Source organism: Lissotriton vulgaris, chromosome 8 (assembly GCF_964263255.1).
Source record: "Lissotriton vulgaris chromosome 8, aLisVul1.2, whole genome shotgun sequence".
Classification (NCBI taxonomy): domain Eukaryota; kingdom Metazoa; phylum Chordata; class Amphibia; order Caudata; family Salamandridae; genus Lissotriton; species Lissotriton vulgaris.
Window position 1 is genome coordinate 41,887,577 of NC_141696.1, and position 19,520 is coordinate 41,907,096.

General features: G+C 49.4%; 1 protein-coding gene across 1 annotated transcript in view; it reads right to left on the reverse strand.

Annotated features, from left to right (window-relative positions):
• Positions 1–3,491: 3,491 nt before the first annotated feature.
• LOC147693346 (TRPM8 channel-associated factor homolog) overlaps positions 3,492–19,520 on the reverse strand; it is a 143,796-nt gene continuing 127,767 nt past the window's right edge. The window contains exon 8 of the mRNA XM_086933677.1: positions 3,492–3,780. Within this exon, the coding sequence (XP_086789803.1) occupies positions 3,529–3,780 (252 nt within the window). The 3' untranslated portion in view covers positions 3,492–3,528. The remainder of the gene's footprint in view (positions 3,781–19,520) is intronic.

The following is a 19,520-nucleotide window of genomic DNA, read 5'->3' on the forward strand; positions in this document are numbered from 1 at the left end:
CTCAACCTGCCCATTTCTCCCTTTGAACTCTGGGCACTGGGCTGAGCGAATACTTCTCCCAGTGGTATAACTGTGAAACATTGCCTTAATTGCCACCAGGCTGGTCTGGCTAATGGCCTTATGCACTGTTTAGATAGCTTTGAACATAATTTACTTTCCTTTTGGGAGCCATTGAAGGTTATGTAGCCCCTTAGCCACCGACTGCCATTTTGGAATGTCCGTGAGAGCCGGGCCAGTGTATTCGGCATCTGCCCTACCTGCCGTCCGCCTTCGGTGCTATTGTTGATGTCCACATAGAAGGCATTACAATATTCAATTGTTGAAATTATTTATCAATTATTTTTCTGAATGTACTAGCACTATGCATATGAAGCAGTGGAATCAGTCATTACTGGTGTCTCAGGTTTCACCTCTCACAGACGGTTGCACGCATATCAGGCACACAGTTCCTTCTGGGATGTTAGCCGTGTGCACCGCCGCCAAAGGTCTTAGCGCACAGTACCTTTACATTGGACTCAAATGTGCATAGTGTGGCCACCTCCCTCCAGAACACTGTTTCCAGGGCCGCACTTTCCTTTGTGTGATTCTAGGTATTATAGACATGTTTTGCATTAATTAAACTAACTAGAAAAACACACCTGGGATCAATGATTTTGTAGGTGAACAGGTCATGACAGGAGCCTGGAATGAGATGGACACATGTTACATCATACTTTAATGTGTTATGCCTTCAAATGATATTCCCTGTACATATTTATCTCTGAACTTCCCTGTGTGATCTGTTGCTATGGTTCATGGAGTTCTATGTTCCATACAACAGAGGTTATTGGGTTCTGGATCTGGACAGTCCTTGTACTGTGCTGCTCTTCAATAAATCTACAACTTGTTGTATCACAATATATGTATGGACTATTTATTACAATTGTGGCGACGAGGAGCAACTAGCCAGCTACCTCTGCAGCACAGGAGCAATTAGTAACCTAGAATCTATGTTTTCTTCAATGTTGCCCATTTCATTTGGATACTGTTTCTACACTGTTTACAAGTGCCGAGCCACTACCTGGATGGAAACAACGACGGACAACTCTGCTACTTCGTGAGTGTAGTTGTTGTGTTATTTTTATTTTCCTACGTAAGACTTTGCTGACCTTTGAATTGGCCACAACATACATCTCCATTATTTCGTGAGTTAAGTTGGTTGTGTTATTTTTGTTTCTCCTGGCTCTTTAAAACTCTTCTGACTTTTAAATTGGCTGCGTCATTAGCAGTTCACTAGCGCTAGCGTTGTTTACGCTTGATTCAGCGGTTACTGCTGTTCCGCGAGCACTTTCACTGACGCGCAGACCGCTTCTGAACGACGCTCCTTGAGACTGCATCCTGACGCTCTACGCTCGGCGCGCTTTCAAACACGTATGTGAAGTGCAACGTATTCACGTAACGTTGAATGTTTTCACGTTCTACATCTATTTTCTTTCACAACCGCTCTCAGACGGAGCTCAGTTTGACATCGGCAACATTTTTAAGTGAAGTTTACAGCATTTAACTTCACCAACATTACTTAGTATGGAAAAACATCTGTTTTACTGTTAGTAAGTCCTGCTTTTTCTACTTTATGACTGAATATTTATTTTTATGTTTGTGAGTAAATTGCACCAGAGACTAGGGAACAATTCTTTACAATGTTTAAGCGCATGTGTTCATTTTTAAAATGATGCAATTGGAGCCACCTTCCAAGTTTCTTCAAAACAAGGGCGATCCTCCAATACTTTGGACAAGTTGGAAAGAGGAATGTCTAACATATTTAAAAGCTATTGATGGGGAAAGACTTTCTGCAGAACAGAAAAAAATGTTCTGCTGCACTCAATAGGGTCTGAAGGTCAGGTTGTCTTCAGGACACTTCCTCAAACTGATGGTAGTGGTGACAGGAATGTATTTGATGATGCCATGGCCCGGATTGAAGCCAGATTTAAACCTACCTGTAAATAAAAATTGTAAATTGATACTTGTATAGTGCACTACTCATCCGCAAGGGTCTCAAGGCGCTTGTACAAATACCGCTGTGGAACCCATCCTGGCTTTCCCTGTGAGGCATCCACTCCTGGGCACCGCCAAGGTGGAGGCCAGGCATCCTTAGCGTTGTGGGGGCTGTTGTGGAGATTAAGCAAGCTATTGCCCAGAGTTGCAGAGTGGGACTCCATGATTGGAATAGGCACCGAGACGAGAATTGAACTTTTGAATTGGAATTTTGAGCCCAAGACCCACCGAGGCGGGGAATTGAGCCCTGGTACCGGGCTAGACCTCTGCATCAGGGTCTGCCGCTCTAACCATTGAGCCACACTTCTCCACAAGTGTAGTGTTGCTTTAAATCGATTCAAATTCTATACAAGAGCTCAACAGGATACTGAGTCCTTTAATGACTTTCCTCCTGCATTACAGCAACTTTCTATTAATTGTAACTTTGGTCCCATCACTGATGAGATGATCAGAGATCAGATCAGTGTTCATGTGAAAAGCAAAAAAATCCAGGAACAGCTGTGGATTATGGGGACCCGTGTTTGAGGGATGTCATCACTATGTCAAAAGCTATGTAGCAATCTGAAAGATGGATGAGATCTTTGGATAAAGAATCCAGAGTCTAGGGAGAAAGTTGAAGTATGTGCTGTAAAAACGGAGTCACTTCGTGGGACAGCTCCGAGTGCTCAACGTAAGAAATGACAGAGACGTTCACTGTTTCAGATGTGGTAGCGTGAATCATGGTGCCTCTTCTCCCCTGTGTCCTGCTTTGGGAAAAGAGTGCAAGAAGTGTGGTCGTCGTGGGCATTTCGCCCATGTATGCAAAAATGTGTATGTGGGCAATAGTAAAAAAGGGAAAATATCATATTTAAGTGAGCATGGTTATGATGAATGTATGAGCGAAGACAACAGGGGTATTGATGTCTCTATCACTTCTGATGGATGCCAAAGAGAGGAGGATTTTCCTTCAAAGCTCCCTAAATGTCAGGTGCATGTTTTTAGGGTGTGTCTGGGATGTTGAACACTTTCGGAATTTTCTTTGGGGTAACAGATTTCTGTTAAGAACAGATCACACAGTGAGGTTCAGGGATAAATATGTACAGGGAATAGCATTTAAAGGCATAACACATTAAAGAACGATGTAACAACACACCACACATGCACACAATAGGAATATATGGAATCACATTGATTATGATGTAGGCAATAAGAAGTTGCTGTTAAATCACATTGATATCTTGAAGTCAAGATTCAAAAGTACTTTATTCGGTTAAAAATACAGAATAACCATAAAAGTAGCATGTAAGGTGCAATTTACAAAAAGTAGAGTAAGTATATTTCCATTTAAAATTACGAAATACAAAAAACAACAAAATTAAATCCATACGAACAGTCTTAAATTTCATGTATACAATAAAAAAGATCAATCCATTTGCATTGATTTACGACATTTAAAAACCAATTTTAAAAATATATCTTGAAGTCACTGTGGAGCGGGATTGTGTGTTTCCATAGTTATCGACTTCCAGCAAACTTCTTCATCGGGTTCTCCTCCCACTCCGGCAGTGAAGATAGCTCTTTAGAGATTCTGTCTTCAATCGGCCAGCCCCACATCTTGAAAAATGGAGCCAAATTCTTCTTAACCTGATTGGAGAACTTTTCTGCCCACAGGTTCATCTTGTAGGGGATTTCATTTTTAATGTTACTCATTTTCTGGTAGTCAGAGAAGAGCTGGATGAAGGGACCCCAACCAAAGGCTTCCTGCAGCTGGGAGACAAAAGATAGTATTTTTTTAAACACACAAAATCAAAACAGCAACTGTAGCAAGGGGAGAGTGAAAATCCAGAGCAGAAACCTAACTACAAAGCAACAAAAGGCTACAGAGGTTTGGAGATTTGATTTGTATGAAGAAATATATATGTAGAAAGACAGAAGAGGAAAAGAGACAAAAGGAACTTTCAAGGAGAATAGAAAGGGGACCTCTTGTGAGGTTATTTGCAGGGGTGGCCCTACAACTGGGAAGGTTGACCTAGCCTTAAAGCGCTGCTTGAAATGAAGCAATCTTCAGTTCCTTCTAAGAGTAAAGGAGGGCGTGTGCTACATCTAGGATCGAGGACGCCCCAGACGTCTGTGTGGGGCAGGAGAAGACCTTTCATCTTGCCTGTCGTTTCCTGCACATTGCATGTACAGTGTCATACAGACCCTCTGACAAAAGACAAGGATGTAAGTCCCTAACTCTCAGCTCCACCAAACATAGCTCAAAGATGCAACAGGAGCATTCATGATCACCCCTTTGAAAACAAGCATCAACAGAGCTCCCACCAACCACTAATTTGATGTTGCTCTTTATTTATCACCCAGGAACTGGATGGCTCAAGGGAGACAAAGGGCATGCAAAGAGTCACTGAGTCTATGTGGCCCTCATTACCATTCGTCCAACCGATATCGTAGTCGGAATGGTACTGCCTGACAAGGAATCAGAGGTCCCACCTATCGAACTACAATGTGACAGTAGGAAACATACCCTTTACTATTGCTGCTTCTGCTGCTGGGCGGAAAAGTGTCGCAGCACAAGCCCCAATAGTAAAGGGTATGCTTTCAAACATCCACGCACCGTGTGCCAGGCACCAAGAGGTGCCTGGCACCAAGAGTTGCCTGGCACACGGGGTATGGATTTTGTGTGGCCACCACAGGTGCCCACCAGGCATCATAGTGGAGGCCAAGGGGGACTCCGGCCCTGCGAGGGGCCCCCAAAGTCTGTTTCTGACACCCTTTCCATAGTGGTCAGACCGCCATGCAAAGGTTGTCTGAAAGCGATATAGTAATCCCCATGGTAGTGTCTGAGCACACACCACCCCTATTGTAGGGAACATGTTACGGCTGCCATCGGAAGCATTGGTCTGTCCCTCTAACCGATGCAGTCTGACCGACCGCATCATAATGTGGAAGTCGGAGCAATCTGCTGGATGTCGGTCAGGCCGCCACCAACGCCCTGTTGGTGGTGGTCCAACCGACATCCTAATCAGGCTCTAGGAGTTTTAATATGGCCAGGGTTGTGGTGAATAAAATTCTTCACAAAATTGTTGTTTTCCTCGAGGGCCAATGTGAAATGAGTATGTCCCTTTCTAGTCGATCAGCAGGGGTCCACTTCACTCTAATGCCACCGCACAACCTGATGCTGCTCATGGTGCGATGTCAAGGAGGACATCCAATGAAGGACCATTACCCATTCTGCTGACGCTCATGTACCGTGGATTGGGGGAGGTACCAGTGAGCTGCAAAGTGCTGCCCCACGAATACAAGTCCAAAAGAAGGCCCAGGCTGTGGTCAGAACTAGGTTAACCCTGGGCGTGTGTGTTTGGGTCATGCTGACCTGTGAAGCTGACGTGGTGTACTGATCCCCCTCCACCACCTTGGCCTAATCAGTACCCCTGTTAAGATTTCGTAGATTTTTTAAACTTGATTATATTTATACCAAAATTGCAGAGAATTAATATCAAACATGCACCATACTTGCATGTACCATAAGGAAGTATGTCCAAATGGTTCACAATACAGTAGGCATTGACAGCAGCACATGCCCTCTGGGCTTTTGTGGCTGAAAAGTAGGTTGGTTATCTTACTGCTTATAAGCACCCTGTCAGCGCGTGCACTTTATTGGCACATAAAGTGTGTTACACCTGACATCATTGGCGTGAGTCTCCCTTTCATTTTGATGGATTGACTCCTCTGTTGTTGCTGGTTTTATGCTTGGGCACTGTGCCGCTGCTAATCAGTGCCACAGTGCAAGTGCTCCCTATGTTAAATTGATATATTAATTGGTTATTCCATGTTTAGGTTATTTGATGTATCTGTCAGCCCCTAGTACAGTGCACCATGTGTGCCCAGGCCTTGTAAATCAAATGCTGCTGGTGGGCTTGCCACCCACAGAAGCAGCTTGTAAAGTGTGTCTCAGGCCTGACATTGCAAGGCCTATGTGCAGTCTAGCACTGCCATGTCGACTTGGCCAAGTGCACCCACTTGCCAGTCCCTACACCTTCACTTTGCTTCATGTTAGACACCCCTATGGTAGGCCCAAGGGAAGAGTGCATTGTAAGTGTAAGGTAGGGCATGCTTTGATGAGTTTAGCCTTTTCTAATAGTGAATTACAACCATTTTCCTTTTTCACTATTGAGGGCTACCTGTTCTCATAGGCCAAAATGGGCAGTTAGATTATTACATTCTTATAATCCTAACTGACTCAGGGAACATGGCAGAGATTCGAATTTAGAATGCCTGAACTCAGAATAATAACATTTGAGTAAAGTTGGTTTTAATATCATGTGTTTGAAAATACCACTTTTAGAAAGTAGGTATTTTCTTGCCTAACTATCCAGGCCTGCCTCCGCTGGGTTGTGTATTGCTTGTCTGGGTTTGAGAGTGACAGGGCTGGGGGATTCCAGGAGACAGGCTGGGCAGCCTGGTGGTGAATAGAGAGCTCTGCATCTGGATGGGAGGGAGAAATTGCACCTAGGACCTGAATAGGGCTGGGCCTTCCCTCTACAATGTTGGTTCCACCTCCTGTGTCTTGTCTGATGTCTCTGCCCTGCACTGTGAAAGGAGAGGAGGAATCATGTCAACAGAGTGCTCCAGAGCTGTATCTTCCCTCCCCTGTGCTGGCTCCACCTGTGGGGCTGCTGATGTCTCTGCCCTGCACAGTGAAAGGAAGAAGAGAGTCATGTAAACAAAGTGCTCAGGAACTGGTTTGGACTAGGCAGAGGCCTCCCTGCCTTCAGAGAACAAAGGATGTTGGGGTATAAATATTGGGACCCTGGTCCCAAGAAATTAGATCACTTCTGGAACAAGACACCTTTCTCCCAAGGAGAAGAACCAAGGAAGCTGCAGGAGTTTGGACTGCCCCTCTGCCAGTGTGCTGTTTGCTGGGTTGGCCTGCAGTGGTTGCTTCATTGCCAAGGGAAAGGAGAAGGAACTTTTTAAGGACTTTCATCATCTACAGAATATTCTCCAAGGGCTTGAACTGTGCTTGCCTCCTGCTAAAGTCTCAGGGACAAAATACTTTACCTCCAGCTCCCACTGTGAATTTCTTTGCTGGGAATTCTATCTACGGACATTTGTGTGTCGCTGGGAGCTGGAAGCGCAACGCATTGAGAAGATGCGTGTCGCCGCCACAGCTGAAATCATCAGATCGCCGGAGAAGCGAGCCTTCGCCGCATCTCCCTGGAAGCGTGTGTTCATCGAAGCTGCCTGCTGTACCATCACCGGAGAAGCGTGACGAGATTGTGAGAGTTGCCATCGCATCACTGAAGAAGCGTGTCGCAGGGCCTGTCGCTGCTCCAAAGTACAGAGTTGTCGCAAGGCTGCCAGGGCGTCATCGCATCGCCGCATCAAGGGCGCCATCTTTTCACATTGCAACTGGATCATCACATCGCATCAAGGAGCCATCTTGCGCACCGCAACGGGCCCATAGGCGGAAAATCTATGCATCACCTCCCTACCGGTAAGGCTCACGACGAGTCCCCTACTCTGCGCAAGCATTGAGGCAGGACGCAACCATTCCCCCGGATCACGGACCGACGTATCTCCCCTTTTGCAAGCCTTTTGTTTACTTTGCGTTACGCATCCAGGTACTTTGTTGAGAACTTTGTCGCATTTAATAGCAATTTGAACTAAGCAACTTTAATCATCTTTTAAGTCAACTTTTAGTATAGTATAGTTGGATTTTTGTTGTTTGTGGTCTTGTGTTAAGTCTATATAAAGAATACTTATTTTTATAAAACCTGTGTTTTGTCCATCTGTAGTGTTATCACTGTATTACTGTGTATATTCACAAATGCTTAACACACTGCCTCTGAGATAAGCCTGTCTTCTCGTGCCAAGCTACCAAGGGGGTGAGCAGGGGTTTTTAAGGAGTGTAATCCCCTTATCCTGAATTAGAAGTAAGTGTCCCTATTTGGACAAAGGTGAATACCATTGCCAACTAGAGTCCCCCAGATCTAACAAAGTGTATACAGTCAAAGCTGTTCATTCAATAAGATAAGGGGGAATAGCGACATCCAGCCACCTTACGCCATTTATATAGTAATACCAGAGGAAATTACATCCGCTCTGTTATCTACCGTAGGGGTGCGTACAAGGTCATCAGTGTGGGTGACATAATCCTGAGTTAGGAATGCTTGAGTGGTCCCAATATATTTCTAGGCCTAGCGGTCACGGGTTGCAGCATAATATACATTTCTAAAGGATCATGTCATAGTATCATATCTTTCATCCATTCATACTTTGTAGGGACAGTTGTTATGCCCCACTTCATGGCAATACTGCGCTTAGCCAATAAGGGTGCCATTGCCACAAACCATCTAACTCCACTGAGAACTAAGATGACCAGGCGCAGTAGGGTCGTTATTGGCTTCACCTCTAGCCTCCCACGGGTCATTCTTGAAAAATAGAGCAAACATCTTGTTCCAGTAATTATACAACAAACCAAAGTACACAGCAGCAGACCAAGGTTAAGCACATCAACTTCTTCTGTTTCCAAATATCTAATGGTGCAAACACTCTCACCATCCGCTGCCAAGGATGTCCGTCAAAACAATTTTACAAGAAAATTTGAGAGGTGCACTTGGTAAAGTCAATGATACAGAGAGTTCATAGATTTTGTAAATCTTCAGTTCTTTCTTTAATGTGTTCTTTATTTTCTTTTAAAATACACAGGCACAGCCAACGCGTTTCATTCCCTTTCGTGCCTTGGGAATTTCGTCAGGGCTGCAAAAGATTTTAACATGCATAAGCATTTTTTGCCTTGTGTTTCAATACATGTAATTATTGAATCGATCACATCTCACTGAACGAATACGGTTGTTTCAATCTACGGCCAGTCAGTAATACATCTCTACATAATCAACAAAATATTCTTTGTTAGAAAATTGGATATGTTGCTCCGGATCAGTGTGGACATTTCGCCTGTTTATGTCTATATCGGTGGGACCTTTCTTGTGTTTGCTATGTTTTAAGATGGCCGCTTCAGGAGACACGGATTAGGGCTAAACCGGTCCCGACTCGGCTCCATTGCCGAAGGAAATCACGTGACCCACTCCGGGGTCAGTTTATTGCATTTAAAAATGGCGGGGGACCGGCAAACATTGCTTCCGGTATTCCACGGGAGGAGCAGGAGATTGCAAAGACCCTATCGCAGGTATGGCACACCATGGGGAACTAGCGCTTACCTTACCCCAGAGAAATTTACTGCATTTGAGTGATATCGGACCTTATATTTATGTTTAGGTCCCGCACCCTAATAACGACTTTACAACCCGTCTGGATGCTACCCGTCAACCAGCGGCCACCCCCCACCTCTTCAACACTGACTTTCAACGGTATGATAGATCGATTCTTTGGGGGTGTGTTGTTTTTAAGGAATGACTGTACCTATGCACAATAGTGGGGGGAAGATGACAAAGAATGAATCGCCTCCAGTTACATTAGTGGGAGGAGGGAGCCAGTGATTGAAATGTTTTTCCGGCTACTATTGTACTACTCTTTGCAATGGTCTTTTTAAAGTGATCGGGCCACCTATAAGTGCTTACTAATCTTGTATATTACTTTGAGAAATCTATTTTGGGATACTTATACATATACCTTCAATTGTAAATCTCGAATTGAGGGGACATTGACGCACAAGGTGTGATTGAACTTTGCAGAGATGGAGTTACAATAACAATATCCACTTGAAAACCCAGAAGGCATTTTATAAAATATACACCTCTGGCAGTATTTATTACTCATGAGATATACATACACTTATAACAGAGAGCCTGATATAATTTGACATAAATACATGTTTTACATACCGGGGGCCAGGATTTATACTTGTTTTCATTTCTACGCACCACTGCGGCCAATTTGTGATACTACGACTAGATATCCCTCCTGGAACGTTATCTCTACACTATCCAGCTAAATACCATTCTGTGACTTTCTTTGTATAATCAGACAGTTTGTAAGGAAGTAGCTTCTCTCTAAGATCTGCACTTTCTTTGTATCATTAGACAACCTGTAGGGGAGTAGCTTCCCTAAGATATCTGTACTTCTAGGTTTTGCCAGGCTCTGAAAATATTTCACAGAACATATCTCGCCCTATGTTCCATATGTGATATGGTGAGATACAGTAATTCATATTATTATATGTGTTTGAGACGCACCTAACTCTAGCAAAAATTTTAGTCTTAAACATGGACTATGGCGGAACCATCGCTTATGAAACTATCCTATGATATCTTACCTTCAGGAACATTGGGACCATATCACTAATATTAATCCGGCCTTGCAAGTGCGATCACGCTCTGGACCGTCAAACTTGAACGTTCACTCATTGTATGGTGAGCCCATTTCCTTTGATTCATATTGGAATAGATACAGGAGATGCCTATGACTATACCCTATCCCTTATGCCACTTGAAGCAATTATTGTGACAGTACCGGTACTCTGAGGCCTTTTTACATTTTGGTCATGGTCAACTTGACCTTATACTCTGTGAATTTTTACATTTCATATCTTGGATAACATATGTTTCACTTTACATTCTACTTTTGAATTTCAACTAGCACTATACTTTGCATGATTGCACAACCTTTTTTTCGGGTGCCCCTTTTTCCCCAATTGGCACGTGTCGGTGAATTTAGATCACGTCAAGTTACACTGTTTGAATTGACAATGTGGAAGCAATGTACTGGTGAGGGGTACTTGCTTTCAAAATGAACTAGTGAATATGTCGTTTGGTATGGGTTTTTGTTTATGACCAGGTCTATTGGTGTATTCTGTAGACCATTTTTAATCTAATTTTATATGTTATATAGACTATTGTTATGTCCATTGAAACACAAGGCAAAAAATGCTTATGCATGTTAAAATCTTTTGCAGCCCTGACGAAATTCCCAAGGCACTAAAGGGAATGAAACGCGTTGGCTGTGCCTGTGTATTTTAAAAGAAAATAAAGAACACATTAAAGAAAGAACTGAAGATTTACAAAATCTATGAACTCTCTGTATCATTGACTTTACGGAGTGCACCTCTCAAATTTTCTTGTAATCTTGTTCCAGTAGTTCAACATAGGAGGATATTATGAAGCCATGTGAAAAACCTGTGTGGTCCATGTGGCAGCAAGGGCATTGATGATGCCTAGTGTTGGACTTGGCCTTTTTCCCCCAAAATTTTTCGCTTTTGACCCCCTTACCTAGGATGTCTCCCCCATGGGATTAAACCTGTAAAGGCCATGAGTGGTGTGAGACACTTGGTGAAAATGTAAAATTACATGTTGTTAAATGGTGTACAGAAAATATCCCCCATTTTAAAACTGCACCTGACTGAAATGTATTGTATTTTAAAATGGATGCCATGGCCTGGGTAGTGCCACCTGACTGCGTTAGGTTGGCGGTCTAGTCATTAATACCCAGCAACCCCTAGCTTTTGGAGGGAAAGCCTGGCACCCAGGGTGCTCACCCCCTCCCCTAGAACCAGTTTAGGCTAGATGTGCCAACATTCTAGAAGGTCCTGGCACTGCCTGGGAGGAGGGTATAAATAGGGGGAAGTGTCACCAGAGAGTCAGTCAGCGCTGGGACAAGGAAGAGAGGGGATCTGCTGCGAGGTGCTACCGCCACATGGGCCTGTGAGCTGGGCCCTGCACCCCTAGAACCACCCCCCCTCTCCTGTCCCCCGGGCCCCTGAGGAAGGAAGGGCCCCTACCCAGGACACTGACGCTGTTGGGACCTGGAACTGCGCCAGCGCAGCGCAACCAAAGCCCCAGGAGGTGAGGAGTATGCCCCTGGGCTGCTTGGAGGTACTGCCTATCAAGCCCTATTCTGGGGAGGTTGGTGCCCCCAGGAAGTTGTGGCCCCTCTGGAGGCAGTGGGCTGGGAGGATTGCGCCCTGCTGGAGGAACTGTGCCCTTTGTGTCTCAGGACCCTGGAAGTGGAGAAGCCCTGAGCGCTAGAAGATCGCAAAGTGCCCCTGCCAGTGATAGCGCTGTGCCTGCTGTGTGGCCTGAGGAAGTATCTGACTGAACAGCGCTGAGGGAGCTTACCCCTCGTTTTTGGTGCGCTTCCAGATGAATAAATACTTAGATAAAGGGAGCCTACCCCTTATCATGGCCTGATGCTGAGGGAGCTTACCCCTCGTTGTGGCGCGCGTTCTGCGTGAGGAGACACTGACCAGAAGGGAGCCTACCCCTTTATTGCTGTCCCGTGAAGTAAATAATTAATTAAAAAGGGAGCCTACCCCTTGTGACACCAAAATCACCGCCGCAACCCGGCGCTGTGAGGAGACCTTCCCTGCTGGGCGGCGCATCGTTGCAGCGACCCCCGGTGTCAGGAGGGGGCCGTCGAGGTGGAAAGAGGGCCGCGCCAGGCCCTGAGGCCGCTGTCTCCCGCATCACGTGACGGGGGCCTGACCGCGTCATCGGCCCGCCCCCGCCACCGCCGCGAGCGGATTGGCCTGCGCGGCCGTGACCCCTGGAGGCCGCGCAGGGATTGGCTGCCGACCGGCAGCCCGAGAAGAGGAGCGTCCTGAAGCCCTGGGTCCCCGTGAGGAAAGGGGGGAACCCAGGTGAAGCCCCGGTTGTCGAGGGAGAGGAGGGGGCATCGAGGCACACTGTCGGTGCCTGCCCCCCCCCCCCTTTTCACGGAAGAGAGCCTAGCGCCATGCCGGACTGAGGAGACAGAAGGGAGGGGGCCGCGAGGCACACTGTAGGTGCCTGGCCCCTCCGCTGTGGAGATCCGCGTTTGCCCGGGTGAAGAGCAGGGAGGCCCCGAGAAGAGCGCCAGAGCGGCGCAGGCCTCCCCTGACCGGCCCCCTCTCAGACGAGGGGCCGGCATTGAAGTAAAGAGCCCCCCGCCAAGGAGCACGAGACAGGGGGTGGTGTGGCAAAGCCCCGCAGGGAAGCCGAGAGAGAGAGTCCCACGACGCAAGTTCTGTGGGGCAAGGGCCTCGAGGCACATTGCCGGTGCCTGCCCTTACCTCCAAGGAGATCCAGAGGAGCCGGAGCCCCTTCACCCATCGCAGGTCTACCGGTGAGTGGGGACTCAGCCACATCGTGGGTTGGGGGTGTGTCGGGGCATATGGTCGGTGCCCGCCCCAAGGACCAGACTAACTTCCCAGGTGCCCCGTTTGGCAGTGGGCACCTGCAACGTTGGGTCCCAACAGACTGTGCCAGTTGTAGGGGGACCTAGGACCTATATCCAGCCCATAGGGTCACCCTAGGAGCTATGGAGGCTTAGAGGGCGACTTAACTGTTGTGCCTAGGGGATTAGTCAGGTGTGTTCTGCCCCCTGATACCTGTGTAGGCCTGATACTCCCCCTGCATGGGTACGCCCGAGGTTCATAGGCCTAGAGTCAGGTCCATGTTAAATGCATAAGTGCCCCCGGGTTCAATGTGATTCGGGCCTAGTGTTTATGTGACTGCTACCTGCCTGACCTCCCAAGTGAGGGCCAAGCCTTATGCTAAAGCAGGGTGCCGAGCGTACTGCGTCCCCTGCCCAGGATTGGGAATGTCTGGTGGCTAATGTGAATATGCTAATGTTATGCCTACACTAAAGTGATGCCCAGGTGCAGTGGGATTCAAGCCTGGTTTATATGTTGTTGATACCAATGCACTGCTTAATGTTTGTGTTGCAGGTTGCAGGGGGGCTGAGGATTCATGTTCCTGTCTGGTATAATATGATGTTTTTCCCTTACAGGGGTTGGGTTGGCGTTGTCACGCATGAGGTGTAGTTACGCTAATATGCAACTTACAATTTCAGCCAACCTCCCAAGGATGAAGGCCTGAGTAGGCCCTGCCTGATGTGTAGTTCCCTAGGTGGAGGGGGGAAGAAACCTAGTGTTTTATTACAGGTGTTCCTGCCTGATGTTAATGCCGGGTGATTCCTATTCTTTTTGCAGGAGTCGCCAATGCCAGCTATTTTGGGTTCTTACCCCTAATGTTTGATTGCATGTTTAATGGGCGAACACGCCAAATGAATTTGTCCCTTACATGGACGTCATTGATGATATGTGCCAAGTGCTATCCTTTTTATATTTCAGCTAGACACTATGGACTATGGACTCAACCCTTTTTGTCCCATGTAAATAATCCCCCACTGAAATACTTGGCTTGGGTGCCAGTTGTCGCCTTGATGTGATTGCCAGTGTATTTTTCCTTTTACCTTACAGGTTGGAGATATCACTAAACTACTTCTTTTCCAACCAAAGGTGGAGTTGCGTCTCTTTTGTAGTGTGCCTGGTGTGTCGTCTGTGGATACTGCGTGAATGCTTCACATGTCCTTGGAGTTTGGCCTGCCCGCTTGATGCCATGCTACCCCCTTGAAGATTTGGGTAACCCCCATTTCTTACATTGGTGGCAAGCGGTGGGATAGGACTTGTGTTTGCGCAGTACCACAGCGGCCACGGGTTACACTGCAAATAGAGCTTTGGATATAATCCGAGCCTTGTTGTGGGGATTATTGTTGTTGGCTGAATATTTTTTTTGATTGCTTCCTCCTGAGAGTGTTCTGAATTGTCCCCTTGTTCCACTGGGAGGGTGTGTCCCGGGTGTACCTCGCCACGATGGGGTTGATCTACCAGGAAGTGGAACTGATGGAGTACACCGAACAGGAGGTGATAGACTTCCTCCTGGAGAGAGGGATACCCCCAGTAGGGAACATTAGGAGGAATTTGTTTCTCTATGAGGCCCTCAAGAGGGGAGAGCCCTTAGAGATTGATGGGGACTTATCTGACTACCCCCCCGAGGTGTTGAAGGGTCAGTGGGTTAGAGACCAGAGAGAGGGCTCCCCATCCAGAACCCTGGGAGGTAATTACTCCGATGAGGAGGAGGAAGAGTTTGAGAGGGCGGAGACGCCAGTAGCTGTGGAGGACACCGAAGATAGGGAGTCTCGCACTGGGTCCAGTCCCGGGGGCACTGCCCCATCCCTTTCCCTGTCCCCAGAAGAGTGGGTAGATAGGAGAGAAGAGAGGGAGTATCAGCTGGCGCTGGCAAAGCTCAGGCATGCCGAGGGCTTAGCGCAGCTGAGGGTAGAAGAGCAGCGACTAGAGACTGAAAAAGTCCTAGCGCTGGAGAGGATGGCGGAGGCGGAGAGGGCCTTCGCCAGGGAGAGATCAGCTCAGGTGGGTAGTTTGTCCCCTGAGAGTCATTTTAGGAGTCTGGATTCACCGAGGAGGGTGGGATCCAGTGGTGGCAGCGAGTGTAGGTCCAGTGCAAGGAGTCCCACTCCCGAAGCCCAGGAGACCGTGCCTGATTCCCCGGAAGAGGAGGACGGGTTAGTGTTGAGGGGCAGGGGAAAGCTGTCCCATCAGTCCTGGGGGGAGTTTGAGGAGGAGTGTTGGACTGTACTGGAGGATTGGGTGGTGAGGAGAGCAGTGGAAGATTGGGAAGGGCTGTGCCATGCCGTTATCTGGGAGCACATGCTGAGGAGTTGTTTCCCAAGACTGCGTCACCATCTGTTGCAGTGCGGGTTCTCAGACCCCAGGGAACTTGCACGGGAGGCAGACCTCTGGGTAAGTGCCAGAGTGTCTGGGAAGGCTGAGGGGAATGATCCCGAAGGGAGTGAGACGGGGAGGTGTCCCAAGGTGCCCCAGCTGCGGCCACCAGGCCTGGAGTGTTCTTTAAGAGAACCCCAGCTTGGGAGGCTAGGCTGCCCCGATGCGTCATCCAGAGGGAGGGATCCCCTTATGTCAGGAGAACCCGGAGCATCATTAATCAGAGCTCCAGTGGTTCGGGGGACTGACCAGTCACAGGGTCTAGATCTTGGACTGGGGTTCCAGGTTCAGGAGTTGCCTGGCCTGGAGGGTGGGGTTCCTGTAAGGCAGGTCCCTACCAAGTTGACTCCCAGGGGTACCACTTCCAGTGGGAGGGTGCGGAACTCTGGGAGGGGGTGCAGAGGGAGGAAGGTCTCTTCTCTGTCACCAGCTCAGCCACAGGGCGCAGATCCCGGGTTGGGTGGCCAGGGACAGGAGTTGCCTGCCCTGGTGGGAGGGACATCTGTAATCAGAGTCCCCCCGGAAGTGACTCCCAGGGGTACTTCTCCGGGTAGGAGGGTGCAGAATTCTGGGAGGGGGTTCAGGGGGAGGGAGGACTCGCCCCTGTCACCAGGTCAACCTGAGGGTTTCGACTCCAGGTTGGGGAGAGAGTGGTTGTGTGAGGGTGTCCCCAGGCGTAGGAGATGGAGGAACCCTAGGAGGAGAAGTAGGGGGAGGGGAGCCTCGCCCCTAAGGGCTGGTCAGTCTGAGGGTGTAGACCCCAGGTGGGTGGACCAGTGGAAATTTGGAGAGAGGAGAGTGGTTCAAGAGAATTCCAAGCCTGAGGCTAGAGCCTCCCACTCTAGGAAGGAGAAACATCCCACTAGGGAACACCAGTGGGGTGGTTTTGTTGCTGAAGGGAGGGTTGCGAAAGAGAACCATTGGGTTCCAGAGTGGAGGAGAGACTGCAGGTGCTCCTGTAGTTGCAGGCCTGCGTCCACCTTTTTCCGCCCCCAAGCACGGAAGCCCATCAAGGCATTGATGTGTCTACCCTGGCTTTTGGCTGGGGGGGAGTCGTGTTGGACTTGGCCTTTTTCCCCCCAAATTTTTCGCTTTTGACCCCCTTACCTAGGATGTCTCCCCCATGGGATTAAACCTGTAAAGGCCATGAGTGGTGTGAGACACTTGGTGAAAATGTAAAATTACATGTTGTTAAATGGTGTACAGAAAATATCCCCCATTTTAAAACTGCACCTGACTGAAATGTATTGTATTTTAAAATGGATGCCATGGCCTGGGTAGTGCCACCTGACTGCGTTAGGTTGGCGGTCTAGTCATTAATACCCAGCAACCCCTAGCTTTTGGAGGGAAAGCCTGGCACCCAGGGTGCTCACCCCCTCCCCTAGAACCAGTTTAGGCTAGATGTGCCAACATTCTAGAAGGTCCTGGCACTGCCTGGGAGGAGGGTATAAATAGGGGGAAGTGTCACCAGAGAGTCAGTCAGCGCTGGGACAAGGAAGAGAGGGGACCTGCTGCGAGGTGCTACCGCCACATGGGCCTGTGAGCTGGGCCCTGCACCCCTAGAACCCCCCCCTCTCCTGTCCCCCGGGCCCCTGAGGAAGGAAGGGCCCCTACCCAGGACACTGACGCTGTTGGGACCTGGAACTGCGCCAGCGCAGCGCAACCAAAGCCCCAGGAGGTGAGGAGTATGCCCCTGGGCTGCTTGGAGGTACTGCCTATCAAGCCCTATTCTGGGGAGGTTGGTGCCCCCAGGAAGTTGTGGCCCCTCTGGAGGCAGTGGGCTGGGAGGATTGCGCCCTGCTGGAGGAACTGTGCCCTTTGTGTCTCAGGACCCTGGAAGTGGAGAAGCCCTGAGCGCTAGAAGATCGCAAAGTGCCCCTGCCAGTGATAGCGCTGTGCCTGCTGTGTGGCCTGAGGAAGTATCTGACTGAACAGCGCTGAGGGAGCTTACCCCTCGTTTTTGGTGCACTTCCAGATGAATAAATACTTAGATAAAGGGAGCCTACCCCTTATCATGGCCTGATGCTGAGGGAGCTTACCCCTCGTTGTGGCGCGCGTTCTGCGTGAGGAGACACTGACCAGAAGGGAGCCTACCCCTTTATTGCTGTCCCGTGAAGTAAATAATTAATTAAAAAGGGAGCCTACCCCTTGTGACACCAAAATCACCGCCGCAACCCGGCGCTGTGAGGAGACCTTCCCCGCTGGGCGGCGCATCGTTGCAGCGACCCCCGGTGTCAGGAGGGGGCCGCCGAGGTGGAAAGAGGGCCGCGCCAGGCCCTGAGGCCGCTGTCTCCCGCATCACGTGACGGGGGCCTGACCGCGTCATCGGCCCGCCCCCGCCACCGCCGCGAGCGGATTGGCCTGCGCGGCCGTGACCCCTGGAGGCCGCGCAGGGATTGGCTGCCGACCGGCAGCCCGAGAAGAGGAGCGTCCTGAAGCCCTGGGTCCCCGTGAGGAAAGGGGGGAACCCAGGTGAAGCCCCGGTTGTCGAGGGAGAGGAGGGGGCATCGAGGCACACTGTCGGTGCCTGCCCCCCCCCCTTTTCGCGGAAGAGAGCCTAGCGCCGTGCCGGACTGAGGAGACCGAAGGGAGGGGGCCGCGAGGCACACTGTAGGTGCCTGGCCCCTCCGCTGTGGAGATCCGCGTTTGCCCGGGTGAAGAGCAGGGAGGCCCCGAGAAGAGCGCCAGAGCGGCGCAGGCCTCCCCTGACCGGCCCCCTCTCAGACGAGGGGCCGGCATTGAAGTAAAGAGCCCCCCGCCAAGGAGCACGAGACAGGGGGTGGTGTGGCAAAGCCCCGCAGGGAAGCCGAGAGAGAGAGTCCCACGACGCAAGTTCTGTGGGGCAAGGGCCTCGAGGCACATTGCCGGTGCCTGCCCTTACCTCCAAGGAGATCCAGAGGAGCCGGAGCCCCTTCACCCATCGCAGGTCTACCGGTGAGTGGGGACTCAGCCACATCGTGGGTTGGGGGTGTGTCGGGGCATATGGTCGGTGCCCGCCCCAAGGACCAGACTAACTTCCCAGGTGCCCCGTCTGGCAGTGGGCACCTGCAACGTTGGGTCCCAACAGACTGTGCCAGTTGTAGGGGGACCTAGGACCTATATCCAGCCCATAGGGTCACCCTAGGAGCTATGGAGGCTTAGAGGGCGACTTAACTGTTGTGCCTAGGGGATTAGTCAGGTGTGTTCTGCCCCCTGATACCTGTGTAGGCCTGATACTCCCCCTGCATGGGTACGCCCGAGGTTCATAGGCCTAGAGTCAGGTCCATGTTAAATGCATAAGTGCCCCCGGGTTCAATGTGATTCGGGCCTAGTGTTTATGTGACTGCTACCTGCCTGACCTCCCAAGTGAGGGCCAAGCCTTATGCTAAAGCAGGGTGCCGAGCGTACTGCGTCCCCTGCCCAGGATTGGGAATGTCTGGTGGCTAATGTGAATATGCTAATGTTATGCCTACACTAAAGTGATGCCCAGGTGCAGTGGGATTCAAGCCTGGTTTATATGTTGTTGATACCAATGCACTGCTTAATGTTTGTGTTGCAGGTTGCAGGGGGGCTGAGGATTCATGTTCCTGTCTGGTATAATATGATGTTTTTCCCTTACAGGGGTTGGGTTGGCGTTGTCACGCATGAGGTGTAGTTACGCTAATATGCAACTTACAATTTCAGCCAACCTCCCAAGGATGAAGGCCTGAGTAGGCCCTGCCTGATGTGTAGTTCCCTAGGTGGAGGGGGGAAGAAACCTAGTGTTTTATTACAGGTGTTCCTGCCTGATGTTAATGCCGGGTGATTCCTATTCTTTTTGCAGGAGTCGCCAATGCCAGCTATTTTGGGTTCTTACCCCTAATGTTTGATTGCATGTTTAATGGGCGAACACGCCAAATGAATTTGTCCCTTACATGGACGTCATTGATGATATGTGCCAAGTGCTAACCTTTTTATATTTCAGCTAGACACTATGGACTATGGACTCAACCCTTTTTGTCCCATG